At 36.9% G+C, this 19410-nt stretch overlaps 1 protein-coding gene across 4 annotated transcripts in view; it reads left to right on the forward strand.

Moving 5' to 3' along the window:
• Positions 1-10142: 10142 nt before the first annotated feature.
• LOC127794600 (uncharacterized) overlaps positions 10143-19410 on the forward strand; it is a 48042-nt gene continuing 38774 nt past the window's right edge. For 2 of the 4 annotated variants that reach the window (XM_052325845.1, XM_052325846.1), the window contains exons 1-6: positions 10143-10370; positions 12210-12358; positions 15848-16009; positions 16401-16531; positions 16755-16899; positions 17028-17287. In XM_052325845.1, the coding sequence (XP_052181805.1) occupies positions 10250-10370; positions 12210-12358; positions 15848-16009; positions 16401-16531; positions 16755-16899; positions 17028-17287 (968 nt within the window). In that variant the 5' untranslated portion in view covers positions 10143-10249. Of the gene's footprint in view, positions 10371-12209; positions 12359-15830; positions 16010-16400; positions 16532-16754; positions 16900-17027; positions 17288-19410 lie in introns of those variants that run through there. The other 2 variants (XM_052325844.1, XM_052325847.1) reach the window with 2 other exon arrangements.

The raw sequence follows: 19410 nt of genomic DNA on the forward strand, positions 1-19410 counted from the left end.
CACAATGCTGAAGTCCATCAAGATGGTGTTAACTATAGCTACTTACTATGACTATGAGATCCGGCAGATGGATGTCAAGATGGCTTTTCTGAATGGATTTCTTGAATGAGAGATCTATATGGAATAGTCGACTGGATTTAAGTCTGTCAATCCACATGGACCACATCAGGTGTGTTTGTTGAAGAGATCATTATACGGTTTAAAGTAAGCATCTAGGAGTTGGAACATCTGTTTTGATCATGAGATCAAAGAGTTTGGTTTCTTGAGAAATCTGGATGAACCATGTGTATACAAAAAGGTTAGTGGGAGCAACATTGTGTTCCTAGTCTTGTATGTGGATGATATTATAATTATGGGTAACAATGTGGATATGATGATGTTTATAAATACTTAGTTGTCTAAAGTATTCTCCATCAAGGATCTGGGAGATGCTACCTATATTTTGGGGATTAAGCTTTATACAGATAGAGTCAAGAAATTGATAGGTCTATCCCAGAACTTGTATATAGAGAATATGCTAAAGAGTTTTAGAATGTTGAATTCTAAGAAATGACAGTTGCCTGTTCGAGTTGGAGTTCATCTTTTTAAGGAGATGTCCCCCAATACTTCTAAAGAGAAGGATCGTATGAGTAAGGTACCTTATGCTTTGACGGTTGGGAGCCTTATGTATGCGATGATATATACGAGGCTGGATATTGCATACAATGTGAATGTTGTAAGCCAATATCAGTCTAATCCGGATGATTCACTGGATCGTAGTAGAGTATATTCTAAAGTACTTGCGAAGTATTAGATATGTTGCAAATTTATGAAGGGGGTGATTTTCATATAAATGGATTCACTAATTCAAAATTTCAATCGGATATTAATGATCGCAAATCGACATTTGATTTTGTATATCTCTTGAATGATGATACTGTGAGGTGAAAAAGTTCAAAATAGACAATCACAGTAGATTCAACCATGGAAGCTGAGTATGTTGCAGCATGTGATGTTGTTAAGGAAGCTGTTTGGATCTGAAAGTTTCTTTCAAATGTTCATGTGGTTCCCAACCATTTTGTCACCAGTACCTTTATATTGTGACAATAATGGAGCTATTGTGTAAGCAAAGTAACCTTGGTTTAATTAGAAGTTCAAACACACTGAACGTCAATTTCAATTAATTCAAGAGTTTATAGCACATGGGGACGTGTAGCTGTAGATAATAGATTTAACAAATAATGTAGTTGACCCACTCACCAAGGCTATGATTCAGTCATCGCTGAATCGACATCTTAAGAATATGGGTATCTGATTCTTGCCGATGGTGGAGCACTAGTTGTAGATTTATTGTAAATTAGTATTAGTGCAAGTGGGAGATTATTAGTGTTGTGTGCTCTAATGCTAGATTTGGATGACATCTAGTGGGCTTGTATTTAATGTATTTTTTGTATAAATCAATAAAATATAAAGTTTTCTTCATTCATATTTTCCCTAATCAATTATATGAATGAATCTCTAAATCTTCTGTGTGAAAATCTTTTCTCAAGGTGTTAAGACTATGTGACATGATTTTTTGATAACAAAACTTTTTAAATTATTCTTAGTCCTTATGTTCTTTGGATGGGGATTTCGATTAATCAAGTATAGACTAGCACATGGGGTTACTATCTCGTTCTGTATGAGGATACCGATGGAAGGGTGGTGTGTCACACGTCATATGACATGAGATGTTGCTAGTAACCCTATGGGTGGTTGTTGGGGAACGATCAATCGAATTTGTCGTCAATAACTAACCACATGGCATGGTGGATAATGGTTGAGTCATTAGATTGTGATGGTGTGTTGATCCTTAAACTTGAACTAGCACAGTTGCTTTGTGTATTGGTGTGCAGGATTTGCTAATGAGTCGAACCATCCAATTAGAATGTGGAAACATTCATCTATGTGGTTCCATATTGTTGGTATATAGAGATAGTGTTGGGAATAAGATCCATCACCCTCGTTAATATTTGATGGGGTGAACGTCCTATGTGATCATTAGTGTGATGGGACAGTCCATGGTCAGGGCAGATTGAAAGTTAATAAAGGTGTTTCCTAAGGTGTCATCTAGTTACATTAATGAGATCTAACACATAGTTACTGAGTTTGTCCCTACATAACTCTCGCTCAGTCAGGACCTTAGGTGATGAAAGAATTATATCACATGGTAATCGTCAGTCGTAATATGTTCATTTGAAGTGAGACTTCAGTGCCACCTATACTATTCTGAATTGTTATCAGTCTCTATTTAGGAACTTTCAGAATGTCATTGTGATTGGTTAAAAGGTAGATCAATACCGAAAAGGGTTTCGATATCATCCAATGTTGGTCCCTTGACACACACAATGGCCACTCAAGATGGGGGGTGAATTGAGTGATTAAAACTTATTGAATCGATTCTTTCCCTTTTAAAACTCTTGAGATTTTCTTATACACAAAATACACTTGTTATAAATATATATGTTGTTTGGAAATGATAGCAATATAAATCGGTGTTCTAAAAGGCGCTAGGAGCTAGTCGGGCGCCAGGCTGGGGCCTAGCGCCTAGGCGGGGCCTAGAAAAATTGCTATTTTTTTTTTGTTTTTTAAATTTTGTGATGTAATTTGATGTTATTTTCAATTTAATCAAAGTTAAAAAGCATTAATAATGCAACATAAACCAAAAATACAACAATTATGGAATGACAAGTGAAATATAGAATTAAGCATGAGAAAACAAATTGTTGTAGATCAGTTCTAGGTTTAATAAGATAAAAGCAACAATAATGCAACATAAACCATACTTGAAGAATTTAAGTATCTAACTATCTAATTAGACTTCTTCCTCTCCATATTCTTCTAATACATGATCTTCATCAGATTCAAAATCAAATTCATTAAGCTCTTGCTCATCTTCTTCTTCTTCTGATTGGAAATCATCTTCATGAAGCTCTCTCATCCTAGAACTTCTTCGAGGTTAAAGCATCTCGTCTGCTCCAGATGCTTCACCAACCACTTCCCAAGTAAGCCCCGTACCAGGATCAATTTCTTCATCATCTCCTCCTTCAACAATCCATCCTTGTGCATTGCTGGCATCACTAGCAAGTAACACATCAACGTTCCTTTCCTTCTCTCTCTTTTGCTTGTTCATTAATTTTGCATTAAATTGGACATAGACAAGATTGTTCAATCGATGCACATCCAGTCTATTTCTTTTCTTCGTATGTATCTACATAAATAAAATAAAAGTAATATTACTTTAAGTCTTTAAATGATAGGAATAATGAAATTAAAGTATTAAAAACGTTTTAAAGTATATACTAACCCCTTCAAAAGTGCTCCAATTTCTTTCACAACCAGACGAACTACTAGTTAATGAAAGGATCCTTATCGCCATTCGTTGCAAGTTTGGAGTGTGATTTCCATATGTTATCCACCATTTAACTACATAGGTCAAATAATTATAAAGTAAATAAACTTATACACAATAGAAGTTAAGAAAATGATTAAATAAATTTTATACCTGGATTATAATTGTCATCATTTTCTGCACACCCTTGAGTTGCCCACGATTTTCCAAAAGTTCCTTCTTTATAAGTATATTTTGGCAACTCAATATTTACAACATGACCTTGCAATTCACCATTGGCATCATAAAATATCTCCACACAGTTAAAAAATCCATCCATGACTTCATGATCAAGTTTTATACCCATATCCTTAAAAAAGTAATAAGGATTCAAAAGGTAAGCCGCAAAATGTAGTAGACTATCTAGCCTATCTTTTACCCTTGCTTCAATAATCTCAATAATAGGCTGATAGTTCTTCTCAATATTATTTAGGGCCTCCTTAATAGCTTCATTTGCATGCTTAAGCTCTCCATATAAAAAGCCCATAGAAGGCTTTTTATCTGCATCAACAATTCGAAATACCTTCACCAAAGGAGCAAAAACTTTGAGGCATAAATTCACACCATTCCAAAAAGTAATGCTCATCACAGTAGCATATGTTGCTTTCCCTTTAACAGTCTTTGACCATTTGCACTCATCCTATTCAGAGCTAGTAAACATTGTCCTCATTTGAGTTTTTTCTCCATCAAACTTTGCAAAGTAAGGAAAGAAGAAGCGAATCTAGTAACTCCCGGTCTCACAATATCCCTCTTCTTTGTAAATGATCTCATTAAGGACAATGTCTTATGGTGTGCATAAATGAAGATCGTCAAACTCTTGGCCTGATCAATGACTTTTTTAAACTTTGGTAGTTTTCCAATACTTTTAAGCATCAAATTGATAGTGTGAGTAGCACATGATGTCCAAAAGATATTTGGCCTCTTCAATTTCAATAATTTTGCTGCTCCCATATTGTTGGCAGCATTGTCTGTTACTACTTGGATGACATTTTGTGGGCCAACTTGCTCAATGCACTTGTCCACATATTCAAAAATGAGTTCGCTTGTATGTGCTTCGTCTGAAGACTCTTTGGAAGACAAAAAAACAGTACCTGCATTAGAATTAACACATAGGTTCATAATGCTCCTCCTTTTTCTGTCTGTCCAAGCATCTATCATAATGGAGCACCCATTTTGTGCCCACTCTTCTTCATGCTTCTTTAGTAATTCTTTAGTTCTATCCACTTCTCCCTTTAACAACGGTTCTCTCAACTAGTATTGACTTGGAGGTTTGAAGCCCGGGCCAAATTGACCAACCGCCTCAACAAACAATTTGAAACTATCATGATCTATCGCATTGAAAGGAATACCAGCTTCATACACCCATCTAGCACAATACTCACGAATAGTCTGTGTTCTTTCTTTGAAGAGTGCTTCATTGATATTTTGTTGCCTTTTCGTCAAATAAATTTCAGGACTGATGGAAGTTGCAAACTTATCCATAGGGCCAAGAGTATGGAGTGTTTTTTTGCTACCTAACTCTTTCAATTCATCTTCATCATCCCCCCCTTCAGAAATATTAACAGAAGATCTCATCAAATCTTCCTCTTTTTTCTTATTCTTCTTCTTACTCTTTGCCTCGATAATAGCATTCTTGCATTTAGCTTGATCATCCGAAGAAGATTTTGGACATGCAGAAACATTTTCGGAAATATGACCTATGTGTTCTTTTATTCTGTAAACTCTACCAGACATAATTTTACCACGCAACTTACATTTAACTTTATCCATATTCTTCGGATCAATTAACATTCCATACTCCCATCCAATATCATTGGATTTCCTTTTAAAAATCGAAGCTGCATCAGACGATGCTCCTGTACTTCGAGTCCCATCCGACATTTTTAATTTAATTGAAGAAAGTTGCAATAGAAACCTATATATAACGAATAACCTCACTTAGTGTTCAAAATAACAATAACATATCATGATTCATGGCTGTAAAATAATCAAATGATTCAAATTAAGATAATAAAATAGCAAAATAATTTATGTTTTACAATATAATAAAAATAGAAATATAATCAATAATAAAAACATCAATATAGTAATATACTATAAGTCTATAAGCAAGCAGCAAATTTTTTGGAAATATTAAAGAATATATATAATTAATAATAAAAACTAAATATAAATCTAATAATTATATATAAATAGAAAAGAAAAATGAAATAAAATAAAAAATAAAAAACATAAAAACGAAATCAGCAACGCAGCAAACGCAAAACAGAGAGAGAGAGAGAGGGGTTACGAGTGGACGGAGATGGACCTTGCCGCGGCGGAGATGGAGCTCGATGGCGAGGACGAGGGCGGAGGCGACGATGCTAAGGCAACGAGGAAGAGGAGGACGCGATGAAGAAGAGGCGGTGATGATGAAACTTGAGGGCGAGGATGGAGCTGGATGCAGCGACGGCGGTGAGCTACTGGGGGGTCGATGAAGCTTGGTGGCGTTGAGGCAGCAACGTTGAGGTGAGAAGAGAGTGAAGAGGGGGAGACGCTAACAAGTTTGAATCGTTTGATTTATGATTTAGCAAAAAAAAACCCTAAAAACTGATATTTAAACTGAAAAAAGCCCTAGGCGCGCTGGCCGACTAGGCGCTGCCTGGGCCGCCTAGGAGCCCAAGTCGGCCGATTACTTGGGCCGGCGCCTAGGAGGCCCGACTAGGGCAATTTTGGGGCGGCCAGCGGCCGCCTAGCACCTAGGCGGGCGCCTAGCCCGATTTTTAGAACACTGATATAAATACACAAACAACCACAATATAAACACAAGATATATAGTGGTTCGGTATATCCAACACCTACTCCACTCTCTCAAAGTCAAACCGACACTTGAGGTTCCACTAAAACCACCACTAGGTCTCCACACAAGAACACCTAGCAAACTTGTACACCCCGAGGTTTCCCCTTAGCTCACCCCGAAAACTAATACAACACAATAATACACCTAGATTACTTCGGCTCTAGAATGTCACTCACAATCCACAATCTAATACAAATAAATCAATCCTATGTCCAACACACTTGGACTACAATGGATATCAATACAAGAACAATATACAAGGCAAAATGAAATGATACAAGTTACCAATAAGAAGAAAACTTCTTCTTTGCCTTGAGGCTCCAATGGATAGATCTTTGAAGCTCCTTGGGCCTTGGATTGCTTTGATTGAGTGCTTGAGAGCTTGGGTGTGCTTTAGGAAGATAGGAAATGGTAGAGCATTAGCCTTCTCAAGATTTCTCCCTTTGATATTTATAATGGGGCTCCCAAAACGACCTGCAACGGCTCCAAAAATCCGACCGTTGGAGTCTGGCAGTCGACTGCTCAAACTAACAGTCGACTCCGCGATACCCACAGTCGACTCTCGCTGCCGACAGTCGACTCTCGCTCAACCCACAGTCGACTTTCTCACAAACAGTCGACTCGACAGTCGACTGACCAAAACCCACTCTCGGCTACCTCGACTCTGCATAAACAAGGCTCGGTTATATCTACTGTCCCTCACTGGGAGTCGACTCTCAGTCCAGATTTCAGAAAAATAAGATTTGCTTTGATAATACAATACATAGCATAAATTCATTACAAGATATTTACCTTCTATTTTCTTTAATACATAAATGTAAATAACAAAGTACCCCCCATTTGGATTCAATAAAAATATCTAAAAAATCAAAAACCAAATAGATAAGAAAATAGATTTTGGGTTTTAGAACAAATTCCGGTTTTGACGATTTTAGCACTTCCAAAAACATACTTTCCATTACTTGAAAAATTCACTAAAAATCATTTTCACAATAATGAATACTAGCTATGAAAATAACGGGAGTTAGTTTTCCAAAAGGAAAACATTTTCTTATATGTTCCCTTATAGTGTGCTAATATTCTACTTAGAATCAAATAGTATTTCTTGGTTCATTTTTATACACAAAATACTATAATACTTAACAAGCATCAAAAATCTATTAGGGGTTTTAAACATACTAAAAATAGTTTTACCAAAATTATGTTTTATTAAACATCAAAATACACAATAGGTTGATTGGAGCAACTTGGCTCAACATCCAATTCCTAATGGGTAGTGAACCTAAAGAGTCACACACCATATACTATTGCATTTGGTATCAACATTGTGCCTAAAATGTCTCTAGAAGTGGTTGGTTAAAAGCTGTCCCTTAGCCCCTCTCAGCTACCAATTATTAGGCTACCACGTGGTGCAAAATTGAGAGGTTGGTGGGGTGAGCGGCGAGCATGAATTGAAATTGAAATTGAAGGAGGGCATTTGAAATTAGAGAAGAAAGAAAGTGATTTAGAGAGAGTGAGAATAATTAGAGAGAGAGAGAGAGAAAGAGAGCGAGAGAATGATTGAGAGAGAGGGGAGAGAATTATTAAAAGAAGCAAAAGCCTTATGCTTCAATTGAATTTCTTTTCTTCTTTTGCACTGTTTCTTTTTCTTTATCTGCTTTCTTTGATAATTTATATTGTTGCCATAAATTATACATGTGAATGTCACGTTTTTAATTTTGAGATGTGGATGTGATACACAAATCTTCTGTGTCTAGCACGGGAAAAGGTGACCGGAATGGTACCTTTCAGCATATTAGGTGTGGATTGACTAAGACCACCACATCTTGAGGTGGATACAGTTTCAATGTAGAAATCGTTTCTATACTCCATCCTTACATCGGAAAACATGTATGCTTTTATTTATGTATTCATTTGATAAATATGCATGTTGCTTAAATATTCAATCTTGGTATGACGTGTACATTATATTTTGTTGCGTGTATCTAATACACGGTAAAAATTTTATTTTTGCTCGTTCTGCCATACTAGCGATTCCTTTCAAATTAGACCCTCCAGTAACTCCTAATGGTATCGAGAATATAATATAAGCCCCATAATTCTTATTTCAGTTGTTTTAGATGTGTGACTTTCTAGATTTATCACCAAGTATCAATTAGAAAACATCAAACTCTTTTGATGTTAATCAAATTTTTCGATTTATTTTGAAATTCTCTTCGTCTTCTCAGAACACCCTGATAATCTTAAGTAACATCTAACAACATATCAAGATAATTTAAAATGATAATGAAGTCAATTCATAATAAACCTATTTTGTTGAAGATTACCGTGCAATTCAGCCATTTTATTACTAACGTCTTGATCGAGTGAAAGCCATGGGTTGATCAAACTCACTAGATCTTAGTCAATGTGATGAAATAATACATTGAAAACTCCTTTTCAATCATTCATCCCTTGCTCAATGACTTCTCTTATCACTTACCAATAAAAGATCACATAGGACATTTGCCTCACAACAGAAGTAATGGATTTTATATAGTAAACACCAGCCTTCATATGTTAATCGAATGAGACCATATAGTTAACATTCCTGCCTTGCAATTAGATGGGTTCACATCACTAGTAAATCTCACACACCAATACATAAGACAATTGTGTTGCTTTAAGTTAGATGATTCTTTATATAATCACAGTTGATAACAAATTATTAATCCTTTTAACCACGTGATTTGTTATCAATGTCACATTTAATGTGCCGTTCAACTAATAACTACCCATACATTTACTATAAGCATCTCGTGATTTATGGCATATGACTCACCACTTTTTATTATTAGTATCTTATACTAATCAAAGTATTAAACTTCTATGTTAGTTCGTAATCGCTTGGTTAAAGTCTCCATTTAAGGAAGTTAAGGATTAGGAATAATTTAAGATTTCTTGTACTATAAAATCTCGTCATCATATTATTAATAATTTAAGAATAAGATCTTTAACAAAAAAACTAAGAACTCATTTATATAAAATTGGAGAGTCATGAATGAAGATAAATTACTATTTATTAAATATAAGAACACAACAAAATGCCATTTAGATGTCATCTAAATATAACATTAGGGCATATCACTAGCAAGGGGGAGAGAGAGGACCCAATAGTTGCATTCAAGATTGCTTGCCCTATTTTGATTAACGATAAAAATTAACTATTTGTCTACTTCGATGAAATCGACAAAGAGCAATAATGATGGGTTATTTTCTCTAATAACACCACAAGCCATTCTCCTTTGTTGGGTGGCTATTTTTCATCAACTTGGTTAGTTAGAAGAGGGCTAATTGTTGTTGACAATGAGGGTTGAGTCTCAATTCAGTTTTGATTGGCATCGATAACCTTAAAGGGAGGTCTCATTTGTGGTTGCAACCACTTTTATCTCTTGATCACAAGATTATGTTTTTGTTGGAAATTAGAAGAATAATAAACAATCAATTCCATTTGTTAGCAATATATCTTTATCTCCAACCTCAAATCTAAATTGTTTATCTTCCACATACATTCAATTAGATGATGTTCACCAATCTATTTTCTTCTTCTTCTCTCTCTCTCTCCATTATTTTAGAACCCATCTAAGGTTTTGATCATCTTTAGAATTATCTTATTTTATTAATTTTAGCAATGGTTAGAACAATTGTGTTTTGATTTTTGACCTTTTTTTAATTTACTTTTTCTTTATTTAATTAGGATTAATTTTATTTAATTAGAGATTAATTAACATTGTTAGTAACAAAGAATTGTTTTAATAATTTTAAAAAAATACAAATACTATTTTGACAAAAATAGTAATAATAATAATACATGGTGGACCGACTCGTCCAACTAGCAGCACAGTAGTCGCGTCCCGTCCGTACGGTTTCAGCACTAGAACATTCCGGTCATTTGATCTCTTCCTTGATTCTTCGGCGCCAAGCCTAGCGACTGCAACCTTGTTATCGCACTCAAGAGAGACATGATGGCGGCCATGAAGCGACTCGCGAAGACAATTCAGGCGCGTCGTCCGATGCCCTCCCCCAAAACCTTGATCCCTTCGTATGCGCCGTCTCGCCCTGTTCATCGCCCACTCTCTCACCGTACTCTCTCTCTAACCCCCCCCTCTCTCTATGTATATGTAGCATTTGTATTGATTGGTTCTGCCTGAATTTTTGATCTGATGTGAACTATTTCGATCGCTGCCGATTTTGATCTTATAAGGCGGTTTGTCCTTGTCGTTTCCGGTGTTTCGTCAGTTCCTTTACTGTTGTTAACTTTCTCATACTTGGTGCGCTGGTGGCCTATGAGCTGACGAGTGTTGTTGATTTAGAATTAACAGTAAGAGTGGACTGGACAAGTGGTTGTGATACATTGTGTGGTTAATTTTGTTTTTCAATATCAAATCCCCATTTAATGATGCTTGAGGTAGCTTTGTATTGTTTGTTAAAAAAGAGCTTTAGGGCTAACTGTATCGTCACGTCCACAATTGGTTCTCTTTCTTTAATCTATGTTTCTTTTCCTTCTTGCTGAAGGAGTTTCGCTTAAAGGGAGTTCATTGGGGGAAGAGAGAGTTAGCATCAGTGGCTTCTGACTCGCTCTTTTTGCATCAAATTATAATCCACATGTCCACATTGATGGATTGCCAACTACCCTAATAGTACATCTGGATTCTATTCATCTCTCTGTCTCTGTCTCTGTCTCTCTCTCTCTATATATATGTATATATATATATATATATTCTTGGTTGCTTTCTCTCTCTTTTTGCACCAAATGATGATCCACATCTTTGATTGGCTTTGGTGCTCAATCTGCTCCTTGCGCTCACCAATCTACCCTGTCACGTTCGTTTTGGGCTGGATGGACCAATAAAGGGATAAATCTAGGTTCACATGTGGAAACCTGAATATTGCATATTAGAAAACCAAAGAGAGTAAATGATTACTCTGTATGATATCTGGGCAAGTTTATCTGTGCCACGCCTGGTTTGCATTATTGATCTTCTTTTGACAATTTTTTTTTGAAATTCAGGTCACAAATAAATTAGATAGGTACCTCCTTAAATAATGATATGATCAGATTCAGTTGATCCCTTGATTCTTGATTTTTACAGCTTCAAAATGAACTAAATCCTCATCCAGTTACCAGATTGGGCAAATGAATCAGTCTGAGGATCCCAATTGTCATCCTCACAATATTCAATTTTGTTCCATGTAATTTGTAAATTCCCATTTCAGACTTTCTGATTCCCAAATGTAAATGTAGTACAGTGTTTGTATAATTTTAAAATTATTAGTCCTATATACCAATCATCTACTGAGCCTAGATTGACTCTATTGTGAACTACCTCTAATAGGGGCCTTCAAAAATTTTTCACAAAGGTCCCTTTGTCGAATGAGTAGTCTAATATTATTCCTACCATCCGGTGTCAACTATCCAATCCCTTTGTTGTCATTGTCATTCAGTTTAGTATTAGCTGTATTGTTATTGAATCCTTTGCTAACCACACTCCCTCATACTGTTGACTCTTTTTTGCCACCCCTATGGTATTTTAAGCTTTAACTGGATGAGGCAAAATATTCTGCACTGTTGGATTTTGGTTATGTTACATACAACTAAACCACATCAAAAAACTTCTTCACTTGTTGTCTTTGCTTGGTCCCGCCTATGTTGGTGCTATTTGGATGTGCAATATCTTGCTTTACTGATTAGTCTAGTCATTTATGGATCTTATAGTAAGATCTCCTTTTTTGTGACAATCTTTTTGGAAGATTTTAGTTATCAGGCTTGTCAATTGTAATCAACAAAATGTTTCAGTTAAGAAATGAAAATTCAGGGAAATAAGTGTTTCAAGAAGAACTTATGTTTGTCCAATGTGTGACGTGATGGTTTTATTATTGCTTATGCATACAGTTTACTAGTACATGAATTGATACATGTAGGATCCTTCGAGCAACACATCCATTCTTATGCATCCAGAGGTCAATGGGGGAGATCAACGTTTGAAGGTCCTGGACTATTTTCTTTTCCAGCTGTCTTGGTTGGATTATTTGGGATTGGACTGAAAATAGCCCATGCTGATGCTGTTGAGGTGTGTACATTGACTTTCTCTCCCCCTCACACCTTTTATGTAGGTGTCAATATTTGTTACTCATGATTTCTGGTAGCATTCTATTCTTGTAAATCAAATAGTCCAAGTGAACAGCCTTTTACTTTTATCATTTTCTTGCTTTAAACTTTATATGTCTCTTCTCTAGTTGTAATTGTGTATAGATACTAAAATTAGTCAGTTACCTAATGTCATGACCCCAAGGATAGTTTAGTAAATATAATAGTAGGAGTTGGCATGCAATATACAATAATTGTAATTTCTTTTCCTTTTTTCTGTTATAGGGCTTTGTCCTATTCTATAGACAGTTAGACTAGTTGTTATATTGCACATGAGAGCATGTGGGAGGCTGTTAGGCTTTATATAAGCCACAACTGAGGTTGGAAGGATTATGCCTAAATTGATTGAATGAATATTCTCATTTTTCTCTCTAGAATTCTCTCTCAATCTCCCTCCAATTTCCCTCTGTTTCTCTCGTTTCCCCCTAAATCTTCTTCTCTATATTGTTCTCCTTTAATTCCCTTCTTCAATTCCTTCCAACTCCTCTTTTAACCTATCACGAACCCTAGGTGCGCGAAAATTGGTATAAGAGCCACCGTTCCTCTGCGGCTTTCTTTGTTGATTCTCGAAATTAGAAGGCGACTATGGAATCTAGTACCAGTAGCCGAGTTGTTGGCAGTTTAGGCCAACCCCTCAACTCTGGCAAAAGATTGCGGAACCGATCGAATGTAGTAGGAGTTTCTGGAAGTGGCGGTAGAATCGATTGAACAACTAAATTGATCAATTATAGAGGTATGAGCTTCAAGGGAAGCGAATTGAATTCAAGTGAATTCAGTTCCGGTGATTCCGACAGTCATTGGCAGTAGGTTTGGGAAGAAGCATGACTGAATTCGGAATTGAACTCGGATTCGAAAGGCGAAGTGGAGCAAAGCAAGCTTCGACTCAGAATTGAAGACAATGCAGGCTAGTGGAGTTTCGACAGTGACTCCACGCAGATCGCAGTAGAGTCAGTGGTTCTGTGGCCCTTGGACGACGATTGGGTGAAGAACGAGAGCACTGATGCTAGCGGAAAAGGATGTCACGATTGAATTGGAGCCTTGAGCGATTCAAGAATTCGGGAGAAATTCCAATCAGAGGTCAGTGATTAGGTAGAACTTGAGGAAGGAAGCATTGATGCATCACTGGTTGGGTTATCATTGGCAAGGGGTTCGCGACTGGAAGTGATCGTAGGTAGAGGGAAACCGGAGGAAGTAGACGAGAGGCTAAGCAAATTTGCTGATTGATTGGGTGCGAAGCTTTCCATTAGAGAGCACGAGTCTGACCGAACCTAAGGAACAATCGCTGAACATTGGCAAGTGCGATTCAATCTAGAGAAATTTCCAACTGAGTTAATTGAGTAGTTTCTTAGTCGCCAACTCCTTTTGCTTGATCTAATCGAGTAGTTTCTTAGCCGCTAACTCCTTTTGCTTGATTTAATCGAGTCCAGAATTGAAGGCGAAGCAGACCCAGATATTGGCAAGTTCTGTTTGAGGTGGATTAAGTTTGGGCAACTTCTTGAAGCGGTGGGTGAGGTGGCGCTCTTTAGCCGTAAGCCACAGAAGCCGATTATAGGTTGCCAACTGCTCTGAGGAGATTGATTACCCAACAGATCTAGGCGACCTCGGTGAATTGATTATTCCAAAGCTTGGTGGATTTGACGGAATTCGAAATTCTAGCAAGTGACCATTGGCTGCTAATTTAAGAGGATGTATAGAGCTCCTATTTATTGGCCTTTGGCTTGTCCTGCTTGTGAGATTTCTGCCATGATGGACAATGCACACATGAGGCCATGGGAGCCTCAATTACAGCACAAGATTTCAGCCATGACTGGCAGTGCATGTATGAGACCAATGGAGTCTCAATTATAGCAGAAGGATTCCGCATTTCCAATGGACTATCTTGCTTGTGAGACCAGTGGAAGCAGTGCACACACGATTCGATTGGAACCTCAACTGCAGGAAAAGAATGCTGCATTTCCATTCAACAAAAATCATGAGGAGTTTGGACCGAATCAAAAGGCACGGGAATAGTCATTAGAACCTTGGGTTAGCAAAACATGCGAGGAATTTGGCTGTATGATACGAGAGCAGTTATAGGAGTTTTCAAGGATACTGACCAAGAAGTATCACTACAGTTTTCCCGCTGAATTCTTTGAGAAACCAAGAAAAAACATTTCAGATGACTAGCCAAGAAGTTCTCACGAGAAGATGATTGATTCAAACAAGCAATCATCAGGATTGAATTATTATAATAGATAATTCTTGGAGAAGGAAGCTGTGGACAGCGAGCTTTTGAAATATTTTGGTGAGCAAAAAGAAGGTGTTGCTAAAGTGGAGGAGAAAAATGTTAAGAGTGAGCTTCGGGAATATTCCAGGGAAGAGAAAGAAGATGTGGCTGAATTACCGACAGGGCAGATGGCTTGTTTGTTGGGGAACCTCCATATGAGGACATTAAGGGTCTAGATTTCTCGGTATTTGAGCAGCCGGAATTGACAATTTTGAGTGGTCACGTTGAAAGGAAGATGATTAATGAGCCACATTCACATCTTTGAGTAGAAATTAAGTTAGCTAATGATCCATCCAAGATTGAATCCATCTTTCCTTTGCCTCTTTCAAATTTCTTTCAGGTGAAGGACTTGCTTAGGGACAAGCACCTTCTGCAGCTTCGGTCTGCTATTCCATCAAGCACTCACAGATTTGAACCTGAAGTTATCGAGGTCGATCAGGTTGCTTCTATTGAAGTTCTAAGCCAAATTATGCCCGGGATGGATCTTGGAAACCTAAGAACAAAGAAGAAGAGGCCTAGGAGGAGAAAGAAGGAAAGAGGAATGAAACAGATAGAGAAGGCTGGAATTGGGTGAAGAGCCATGGCTACTTGCTGCAAGTTCTTGGGGATAAGAACTCTCTTAAGGAGGCAGTAATTGTCATGACCCCAAGGATTGTTTAGTAAATATAATAGTAGGAGTTGGCGTGCAATATACAATAATTGTAATTTCTTTTCATTTTTTCTGTTATAGGGCTGTCTTATTCTATAGGCAGTTACGCTAGTTGTTATATTGCACATGGGAGCATGTGGGAGGCTGTTAGGCTCTATATAAGTTAGGCTCTATATAAGCCACAGCTGAGGTTGGAAGGATTATGCCTAAATTGATTGAATGAATATTCTCATTTTTCTTTCTAGAATTCTCTCTCAATCTCCCTCCAATTTCCCTCTCTTTCTCTCGTTTCTCCCTAAATCTTCTTCTCTATACTATTCTCCCTTAATTCCCTCCCTCAATTCCTTCCAACTCCTCTTTTAACCTATCACGAACCCTAGGTGTTTGACACCTAATCACTAAATTGTGGGCCATATACCCTTGTTAATATTTTTGAATATATAATGTGAAATTGGTGTTGTTGTATTAATTTGGTTTTAGAATTACTTTTTGTGCAGGGCCCCCCGGCAGCTTCTTTGCCATCTGAATCTCCTTCTAGTCATGTTGATTTGGAGGAAATTGCAAGGAAAGATCGGGAACGGTTAGAAGAATTGCTCAAAAGCAAAGGAATGCAATATGGTTCTTATCCTCGGTGTACAATTGCTGTTAAAGGCCAAAAGGTTATTTTGGTTCTGCTATGGCAATCCCACCCAAGACATGGTTTGCTTGGTGGATTAATTGTGGCATTGCATTTTGAGAATTTCAAGTTATTATAATCAATTTGGGTTGGGTTTAAATGGAAGTTAAAAAAGTGCTAATTTCATCCTGGGTTACAATGCCTTTCTTTTCTTTTCTTTTTTTTTTTTTTTTCAAATTGATGAGGTGGAAGGAGTTGGAACCCATCTGTCAAATATGTGTACTTTGATACCATTCACTTCTTTTCTTACTAGAAAGAATCTGGCCATTGTTGGTTTTATGTGTGCTCAGTTTTAGGACTTAATTGCAGAAGATATTACAATGCAATTACTTGTTATCAAGATTATTGCGTCCTCACAGGATGTCATGTTACAGGTCACAATCAAGTTTCAAATTCCTCCAAATTCTGAAATTCCGCTACTAATTGCAAACCTTGTTTCAACACTTGGACTGAAGGTTGAAGACTCTGGAGTTGGTTCAGATATGATATTGCGGGCTTGGGATAGGTCAGTTTGAACCTCCCATGAGTTGGCCATCAGTTATCTTATTTTTTGTGATTTCTCACTAGTCATCCTTTTGGCCTTGTTGAGACTAACTAATGAAGCACATTCCATATTTACCTAACTCATTGTATTGTATGTTCAGCACTGACTGTAATGTTCTCTTACAACTTTAGTTTTTTTTTTCTGATTTACTAATCATTTTTAATATTGCTGTTCTCCTTTTCAGTGCAGTTGCTTGGCAACTAACACTGAGTCGTCCAGGAAAAGGGAAGCAGACTGGTGGGGATCAAGGGAATATGAATGATACAAATGCACATGATGAAGATTTGTATATTCTCCTGTTCCGTTCACTCATTAGCTCTGATAAAGTGGTCGCGCCTCATTTCTTGTGGTTTATGACATTTTTGTTTTGATCTTGTGCTTTTGTTTTATTGATTATTTTCAATTGGAAGGAGCAAGCCTTTTATAACGAGTTCTGGAATCGCTGTTATCTATGCAGGAAATTGAGTTCCTAAAGCGTGGTAGTTTCAGCCACCAGGAGCTTGATGCTTTAGTGTCAGTCTTACAGTTAGCAGGGCAGACTAAAATGTTGGAAAGAAAAACAAAAGGAGATACTACACAGAAGGCATCAGTTGAAAAATCAGTTGCTAGCCTTGAGGCAATGGGAGTTAGAATTTATGGACTTAATGAACCCAATTTTGGTTATTCGAAGTCTGAAATATCATGGGACAATATTGCTGGATATGATCGGCAAAAAAGGTATGGTCTATGATCTATGGCATCTTCTATATTCTCAATTAGTGTATGGTTCCTACTTATAGTTTGATGCAGTGGGGAGGAAGAATCAGCAAAAAAAAAAGAAGCAAAATATGTGCGAAAACAGTGTAAGATCAGATCTGGAATGTAGATATGAAATTAGGGTTTAGGAAAACCTCAAAAAGTTGAATGAGAATAAAAATGACTGCCTACAAAGTCTCTTAAAAGACCATTTATACTAGGTTACAGCTATAATAAATCCTAATCCTTGATCACAAAGGAATTCTAGTCCTTGCTTGCAAAGGAATCAATCTAATCTTAGGAATCTATCTATTTTAATAGTCACATGCTAGTCTGTCTACTTATTAAAGCTAATAAATAAAAAAAGCATGTAAAACCTAATAACTTAAATACTAAGCAGAATTAAACAAATAAACAAAAATAAAAGCACAAATATAAAAACTGCTCCTAAATCAATCACCCTGGGTTGAAACAAACTCGGCTCCAACAAGAAAACTTGGAGGCACTGATCATAAATGCTAGGATCAATTTTCTGCAACTCTTCTTTAGATATCCAAGCACTTGACAAGAAAAGATTGCCTCACCAATGAGCCCTTTTCGTATAAAAAACTCGAACTTGAAGTTTCAGGTCTCCCAACTCAAGTTGCTTCACAAACTCCTCAATCCGTTGGATTCTGAAATGGCAAGGATATGGTGTATGTTGTAGCACATTGGCTTGCTTCCTTATTTGCTGAACAATTTGCCTTCTAAGGTGTTGCTGCTGTTTTAAATCCAACAGCTAGTGCATAAGGTGCAACAATCCTTTGAAAGGAGGAACCTGGATCTAGGGTATAGGCTACTGTCGAAAAAGCCCTTAGCCCAAGGATGAAATTGGAAAGAAACCAGAATGACTGATCTTGTGCTATGCAAAACAAATCCTCAAAAATTTTAGCCAAATTTTGTTGTTGATCTGGTCTTTGTTCCTCAAATTATCCAAGAAAACTGCCCAAATCTCCTAATGGATGACAGGTCTCCTGTGGGCTGGAGTGATCTGAGATCTATGAGACTGCACATAACCCTTTTTGTGTCTTTTCTCATAAACTGCATAAAACAGATCCATCATTCCATCCCACATGAAAGACTTAATCTCTTCCATCATGCTGAAGTTGATTGATTCATCCACATCAATAGCAAAATTTCTACGATGAGGATCAGCATGAAAGAACCCAGCTTTCAGAATCTGAATTAAGTATGCTTCAATAGCGTGGGAGGAAATTTGAGATCGGTTGTAAACCCAACCATCTATTTGTAAGATATCAGACCATACCTCATCTTTGTAGACTTAGCCCTGCAGGTCCATTAGGGTATGGCCACTCAGGAGGGGGAGGGGGGAATTGAGTGATTAAATTTTTTCGCTATTTTAATAAATATTCTTGATTAATGATTTTATTGGAGAATATATATTTGATGAATATAATAGATGATGTTTGAGATTAATAATAAATGCAACCCATAAGGTATAGCAAGAATAAATAAAATGAGACTCAAGACAATTTATAGTGGTTCGGTGTTTTCACACATGCCTAGTCCACTCTCCCAAGGTCTAACTACTTTTGAGGTTCACTAAATCAATTTCACTAAGTTTTCCACACTAGTTTATATTGGAAACTAGATACACATCTAGATTACAACGGGTTCAAGACAACCACTACACAAAGGTTTCCACCCTAGCTTATCTTGGAAACTAGATTCACTTAGATTTTAACGGATCTAGGAAACCTATACCATCCACAACAATAGTTTAAATATTTACAAATAATTGGCCACATTTGGACACAAATAAATAAGCAATTAAGAACGAATTTACAAGGCAATGAAATATAAATAAATTTTGTAACCTCAAGTTTGATGGAGAAATTCGAAGTGGGCTTGAAGCGTTTTTCTCCACTTGCCTTTTGGCTCTTTTATGGATGTACAACGAAGCTTCAGAGAGCCTTGGATTGCTTGGAAACTTTCTCGAGAATGTTTGGGAGCTTTTGAGTGCTTTTGATATGCAATATGTACTATTCTTAATCTTCAAAACGAGCTTGGGGTATTTATAGGCATTGCTGAAAAATACTGTAGCA

This window comes from Diospyros lotus, chromosome 2 (assembly GCF_014633365.1).
Source record: "Diospyros lotus cultivar Yz01 chromosome 2, ASM1463336v1, whole genome shotgun sequence".
Classification (NCBI taxonomy): domain Eukaryota; kingdom Viridiplantae; phylum Streptophyta; class Magnoliopsida; order Ericales; family Ebenaceae; genus Diospyros; species Diospyros lotus.